Source organism: Geospiza fortis, unplaced genomic scaffold (assembly GCF_000277835.1).
Source record: "Geospiza fortis unplaced genomic scaffold, GeoFor_1.0 scaffold298, whole genome shotgun sequence".
In the NCBI taxonomy this organism is placed as follows: Eukaryota; Metazoa; Chordata; class Aves; order Passeriformes; family Thraupidae; genus Geospiza; species Geospiza fortis.
Genome location: NW_005054506.1, coordinates 1,109,162 through 1,116,559, shown reverse-complemented (window position 1 = coordinate 1,116,559; position 7,398 = coordinate 1,109,162). Strand labels below are relative to the sequence as shown.

The following is a 7,398-nucleotide window of genomic DNA, read 5'->3' as shown; positions in this document are numbered from 1 at the left end:
TTCCTTTCCTTTCCTTTCCTTTCCTTTCCTTTCCTTTCCTTTCCTTTCCTTTCCTTTCCTTTCCTTTCCTTTCCTTTCCTTTCCTTTCCTTTCCTTTCCTTTCCTTTCCTTTCCTTTCCTTTCCTTTCCTTTCCTTTCCTTTCCTTTCCTTTCCTTTCCTTTCCTTTCCTTTCCCAAAGGCTCTTTCCTCCCATCCAGGTTCTCTACCATTATCCATCAGTTATGGACAGGGCTGGAATTCCTGCCTGAGCAGCTTCCTGCAGAATTGAACTTTGGCTGGACACAAATAGCACATAAAGAGGGAAACCAGATGAAAACTGATGCAGGCCTCAGTTTCTTTGGAGGTAAACGGAGAGATCTCAGGTGTCAGCGCCCCAGAGACCTGCCCAGGTATGGTTTGAACTCACTAAATAATGGATTTTAGTTGGTCTGCTTTCTTTTGGGTGGGATTATATCCACAATCTGTTTTTCTGTTGCGTTTCTAGCGAGCAAAATCTGTGTTCTGCTGCTTGAATTTAGTTCACAGTCAGGTGCTCAGTTTTTATAAGGCTCAGATTTTTATCTGTTGGACTTCCAGAAATTATGTGTGATGTTGGTAAGAGCTCATTTATTATTTATTGCTTTTATTGTAGTGTAATAGCTGTGAAATTTAAACATGAAATAAACTAAGAGAAGAAATCCTTATGCTCAGTGCATCAGGACAGAAGTGAAGCTGGCCAGGCTGACATCACAAACCCAAGAAAACAAGAATTTGGGGGATATTTCCATGAATTCATTAGTGCATCCTGGTTATTAGCAGTGCCAAAAGGTGTTTGTGACCTGCAGTGCTCCGTGCCAGTGATCTGCTGAAAAGTAACACTGCAAACACACTTCACTTGTTTATTTACCTCTGAAGTGATAGATTTATCTCCTAATTTTGCTCTTGTTTCCCAGCCTTTTATAGGACTCTTGGACAGTTTATAGACAGCAGCTGACACCTGTAAAATTCACCTGGAGCTATTCAGCAGTTTTAAACACCTCGATGCAATTTAACCAGAACTCCTCATGCACAAAAAAAGGCAAAAAATTGATTGGAGTGGCCGAGGAACTCCTCTGTCCTGTCTTTAAAAAGTGGATATAAAGCTGTCAGCTTTTACAGCTGCCCTCACACTGCTTCAATTAAGCAGAGCTCTGGAGGGGAGATTCCTTTCCAGCCTGGAGTCCTGATGGGCCTGGAGGCAGGTCCAGTGCAGGGATGGGCTGTGAGGCAGCTCTGCAGCAGCAACTTCATCTGCAGCACCAGCATCTGCATCACCTGCATGTGCATCACCTGCATGTGCATCACCTGCACCACCTGCATGTGCATCAACTGCATCACCTGCATCGTCTGCATCTGCACCTGCATCATCTGCATCACTTGCATCCCTTCCTGAGGAAGGTACCCTCAGCTGTGCTGGGTTTCAGTTTTATTAATAAATTCAAATTAGAAAAAGAATGGATATAGAAGAGGAGAAAACCAATCTGACTTTATGGCTTTGAGAGCTTTGGCAGTGCCAGGCTGCTCCCTCAGGGCTCTGCCCAGCCCAGGTCCAGGTGATCCAGGCAGGGGGGGTGGTGCCTTCCCAAGGCTCCTGCTCACATCCCTCAAGTCATTCCTGGGGTTTTGAGCATCCCAAAACTTCTTTTGGCACAATACTCAAAAGGACAAAAAACGTGATTTGCGAGGTGCTCTTTATTTGTCCCTGGGCATCCTGGAGCAAAGGAGGCTCAGGGGCCCCTGTGGCTCTGCACAGCTCCTGCCAGGAGGGCACAGCCGGGGGGTCGGGCTCTGCTCCAGGGAACAGGGACAGGAGCAGAGGGACGGCCTCAGGCTGGGCCAGGGCAGCTCAGGGTGGGCACAGCAGGAACTGCCCCATGGAAAGGGGGCTCAGGCACTGCCCAGGGAGGGTTGCAGTGCCCATCCCTGCAGGTGGCACCTGGAGGTGGCACTCAGAGCTGGGGACAGGGTGGGGATGTGGCACAGCTGGGACTCAGTGATCCTGGAGGTGTTTAACAGCCTGAAGGATTCTGGAGTTTCTCCCTGGTATTTCCAAACCACCCCAAATTTTCAGCAAGGGCAGAAATGCTGCATTTGACTGCCTGGAATCTGAGAGCTCCTGCAAATCCCGAGCTGGTCCCACCCCTCCCCTCATCCAGGTGTGATCACCTGCACCCCTCCCCTCCCTGGGTTCATCCCCCTCAGCAGGGAGCAGGCAGTGATGCTGTACCCCCTCACGCCCCATTGCCACGGGCATTCTGCATTCCCCAGCCATTCTCCTGTATGGATCTGGCAGGAACTGTGTGCAATATTCCAGAATGGCTCCAGCAGTGGCTCACAGGGAACATTCCAGCATTCACACCTCTCACCTGGCCCATCACCCTGCTTCTGCTGCTCACCAGCAGCAGCACAAGGAGCGGCTGATTTCGTGTTTAATGCCACAAAATCACTTGTTACACACAGCAGCACACTGCCTTCCAGTGCTCCAGTCCTGGAGCTGCCTTTTCCACAGGTTTGGGATTGCTCCAGTCCCTATAAAGCACTGAGCCCAGCAGAGCCAGTCCCTGGAATAAAACAGCCCGAGGGCTCCACCAAACCCTCTCTGGGTGTGGACACAACTTAGAATATTGGTTTCAAAAAGGTGAGTTGTGGACAAGGCACAACAACCCCTGGTAAGTGTTTCCCAGCAATTAATTATTCTGACTGATGCAATTTTCTCCATATTTTCTATAGCAAACCTTCAATTTTGGTGCTGGAGCTCGTGCTCTGACTGCCCTGCCCAGTGGGGTTTGCTGCTCAGGGAATTCCTCGTGGATTTTGGATCCAAACCTGAACCAGAGGAGCTGCTGAGTGCCCCAGCTTGGACAGAGGAGACCCCAGCTTAGAGGGATCAATACTCCAATCAAAAGCTGAAATCACTGTATTTATCCATTTCAGAGGACTCTGCAGGTGCCCCCTGAGTGCCCTGAGCACCAGGCTGGGAGCCAGGACCCTCAGCCCAGCTGGGACCCACCAAGGGGGTCAGAAGGGACCTTCCTGCCCCCTGGAACTCCCTGCAAGGAGGGTCTGGGTGGGCTTTGGCCTCTTTATCTGAGACAGGACAAGAGGAAACAGCCTCAAGTGGTACCAGGGCAAGTTTAAGTTAAATATTGGGGAAATTCCTTGTTGTGCAGCCCTGGGCAGGGCTGGAGCCCCCATCCCTGGAGGGATTTCACAGCCCTGTGCATGTGGCACCTGGGGACAGGGGCAGCGAGGCTCAACGGCCTTGCTGGGATATCCCAGCCTGGTCAGCTCCGGGATCCTGTGGCTCTCTGTGTCCCCAGCTGTGCAGCACCCACAGAACTGCCCCAGAACCCCCCCTGGGGGTGCAGGGCTCAGCCACAGGCAGGTTTGGGGTCCCCCAGCGGGGCAGGGCTGTGCCAGGGGCTGCTCATGGCTCTCAGCAGGAGCAGGGTTTGCCTGGCCAGCCAGGACCCACCCGGGGACACAATGCCAGCCAGGACCCACCTGGGGACACAATCCCAGCCAGGACCCACCTGGGGACACAATCCCAGCCAGGACCCACCCAGGGACACAATCCCAGCCAGGACCCGGCTGGGGCTGCCCCTGCTGGGGCTGTGCAGAGCTCCTGGGTGTGAGGACCTGGGCTGGTGCCTCAGGAAGGGTTTCCCTGTCCCGGGGGATCTGCTGGGCTCCCCCCGGTGAGTGACACACCGGAGCATCGCCTTGGCTGCTTTAAACTCCCCACAGCCTCTAAGCTCTGTGCTGTGTGCAGGGATTCTGATTTTGGGGTGGCAATTTGGGCAGGATGGGTTTATCCCTCCCATCCCTTCCCTGCAGCTGCTGGGAGCTCAGCCTGGGGCAGCCTGAACCTCTGGGGGCTCAGGGATGGGGGAGGCCCTTTTTGGGAGCAGGGGGGCAGCACCTGAAGGTTCATGGCCCAGGTGGTGTGGGCAGCGTGATGTGAGTGTCTGAGAGCATGAAAATTATCTTTAATTTGGATTTAATTTGAATATTGAGACCTTGTGTGAGCTGCCATTGCTGGCTCTGAGGAAAGCAGCTCACGTGTGAACACTAATGTGCCACCTTGTAGTTAAATTCTCTAAATTATTATTTTTGAGGCTGATGTGAAGCTGGGAGGGGGCTGCTGGAAAACCCAGGGGGGTTTTGGGTGCCTGGATCTGTCTGGCACAGCCAGCCCTCCCAACATGGGGTAAAATCCTCACTTTGTAGTTAAAAGTTGCCAAAATCCAGAGGTTCAATGTGGATTAAAGCACAGAAAAAGGAAGCAGGGAAAGCAGGAAGCAAATTTCTGCTACTTTTTCCTCTTAAATGCTTTAAAGGAAAAATAAAAAGGGAGGAATTTCTTGCCAGGCAGGGCTGGTTTGTGGGATGCCATGGCTGGAGCAGCCCACGGCCGGCTCTGTGCCAGGCTGTGCCCACAGAGCCACAGTGGGACCTGAATTCACAGCTGGAGCCCCTCGGGGATGGGCACCTGGGGCTGGAGCTCCACGGGGCTGAGGCCAAAGCCAGGAAATGCTTTGTACAAAGCCAAAGTGGCCTGGGTGGGTGTGCTGTGGCCAGGGGTGCAGGGAGCCCAGGACTCAGAGCAGCTGGGACACTGCAGGCCTGGCTGAGCTCCGAGCAAACCCTGCTGCAGGTCCTGGGGGAAAGGGGCAAAAGGAGCTCAATTCCCACCAGGAACTGGCAACTGCAGGGTGAAATAAATCACCGTGCTGAGAGGAAATGGGTTGGTGCAGAAATCAACTGTATTGGTTTAAAGCAGCATTAGAAATTAGAAATTAGAAATGCCTCTAAATTCAAAATAAGGTTCTCCTGAAGTTCTGCAAGTTGGGTAAATATAAAAGTACAATTGATAGAGCTGCTGGGGGACAGAAGCCCTGTCCTGAAGTCCTGGAGCTCTCCTGGGCCCTGGGTCCCTCCCCTGCCCTCAGGAGCATCACCTGGGGCTGCTCAGCTCAGGAATAACCTGGGGCAGCCCTGGTTGTTCCTCCTCTGAGGGGAGATTTAAAATTCCTGCACTGGTTAAAAATGGCATTGTGGGCATTAATGTTGGAGCCACACGGTGAAGAAGGTGCAGTGTGGGGGGAAATCCTGGGTTTGTTTTACTGAACACAGAATGGAGGTGGGGAAGAGGATATTTCATTCTGTGGGATGGGGAGCAGGCGCTGGCAGAGGATTTCTCCACCATTCCACACAGGTGCTGATGGCATCATCCCCAATTTGTCTGGTGCCTGAAGCGGGATGGAGATCACTGCACAGAAATCATCTGCACTTTCACTCGATCTGCTTTAGAAAATCAGCTTAGGCTGAGCTCTGCCTGGCCCACGCTGGTTGGGGTGCTGAGTGCCACCCTCCAGGGTGAGGCTGCTGCAGGGTCCCAGCACACCTGGCAGGGCAGCTCGAGGGTGAAAACACCGGGGTTACAGGCTCTGTCTGTCTGTCCGTCCATGCTGCTGGACCAGCCGGGGTGGGAGCAGGGATGGGATGCGATCAGGGATGTTATCAGGGATGGGATGTTATCAGGGATCTTATCAGAGATGTTATCAGTGATGTGATGTGATCAGGGATGTTATCAGGGGTGGGATGTGATCAGGGATGTTATCAAGGGTGTAATGTTATCAGGGGTGGGATGTTATCAGAGACGTGATGTGATCAGGGATCTTATCAGCCATGTGATCTTATTGGGTGCGATCTTATCAGGGGGTGTGATGTTATCAGCGATGTGATCAGGGATGGAATGTTATCAGGGATGTTATCAGAGATGTTATATGTGATGTGATGTCATGTGATGTGATCAGGGATGTTATCAGGGGTGTGATGTTATCGGGTGCAATCTTATCAGGAGTGTGATCTTATCAGCGATGTTATCTGGGCTGTGATGTTACCAGCGATGTGGTCAGGATGGGGATGTTATCAGTGATATGATTCTATCAGGGGTGTTATCAGTGATGTTATCCGGGCTCTGATGTTATCAGTGATGTTAGCCGGGCTCTGATGTTATCGGCCAGGCGATGCTATCAGGATTTTATCAGTGATGTTATCCGGGCTCTGATGTTATCAGCCAGGCGATGCTATCAGGGTGTTATCAGTGATGTTATCCGGGCTCTGATGTTATCAGCCAGGCGATGCTATCAGGCTTTGCAGCTCTGCCATCTACCGGCTGCTTCCCTGAAAGCTCCCAGCTCTGCAAGCCCTCAGAGAGCGCTTAAACTTCGGAAACTTGCAGAGGGGAGATGTAGATCAGGTGTAAGGAGGAAATCCTTCCCTGGCAGGGTGGGCAGCCCTGGCACAGGTGCCCAGAGCAGCTGGGGCTGCCCCTGGATCCCTGGCAGTGCCCAAGGCCGGGCTGGACAGGGTTTAGAGCAGCCTGGGACAGGGCAGGTGTCCCTGCCATGGCAGAAGGGAACTTTGAGGATGATCTTCACGGTCCTTTCCCCCCCCAAACCATCCTGGGGCTGTTCAGCCCAGCCCTGGGTGAGCAGGAGCAGCTCTGACCGTCCCCCTGCCAGCACAGGGCCCAGCAGCTCCCCTGGACCATTGTCCAGCCTGTGTGGGCCCAGCAAGGGCACCCCGAGCCAAGGCACAGGGACAGGAACACCACAGGGCAGGGACACACAGCCCGAGAGGTTCTGCCTGCAGCCTGCCGTGGGAGCCCCCAGCACCCACAGCTTTCTGTGTTCCCATTCCTGGGAGCCCCCAGCACCCACAGCTCCCCATGTTCCCATTCCTGGAGCCCCCAGCACCCACAGCTCTCCCTGTCCCCTCTCCTGAGCACTCTGCTGCTGCTGCAGTGCCTGGAGGGGCAGCTGGCTCTCTGCTGGATGCTGTTCTCCCTGGACTTGCTGAACTCTGTGTGTGTCTCTGAAGAGCAGAGACCCCACCAGGCTGGGATGTGATGGGATTGATGGAGATGAGCTGCAAAAGCACCGTGGGAGCTCCTGCACACCCTGCCCTGAAGGCTGCCAGTCCCTGCTGGGATGTCTCAGTGCTCTGAGAAGAGCCAGCCCAGCTCACCCAAGCCCTTGCTGAAGGAGGAAGCAATAGTTCTCTATTTAGAAGAGATTACAGCTTGCTGATGCAAATGGCTGTAGCTCTTGATTTGATCATGGGCCTGAGGCCTCTGGGAAGGCTCAGTGGACACTGGAGCTTTCTGCTGCTCCGAGTGGAGTGGCCCTGGGCTGAGGGGCACCTTGGGCTGGGCTCAGCATGGTTGTGCTCAAACTCAGCTTCACAGGGAGTCCCAGCTGTGCCTGGTGCCCACCCTGTCCCCAGCTCTGGGTGCCACCTCCAGGTGCCACCTGCAGGGATGGGCACTGCAACCCTCCCTGGGCAGAGCCTGAGCCCCCTGTCCATGGGGA

At 53.8% G+C, this 7,398-nt stretch overlaps 1 protein-coding gene across 1 annotated transcript in view; it reads left to right on the top strand.

The window, feature by feature from the left end:
- Window positions 1-1,298: 1,298 nt before the first annotated feature.
- Window positions 1,299-7,398, top strand: part of GLRX3 (glutaredoxin 3) — a 56,919-nt gene continuing 50,819 nt past the window's right edge. The window contains 1 exon segment of the mRNA XM_031063474.1: window positions 1,299-1,398. Coding sequence (XP_030919334.1) covers window positions 1,299-1,398 — 100 coding nt within the window.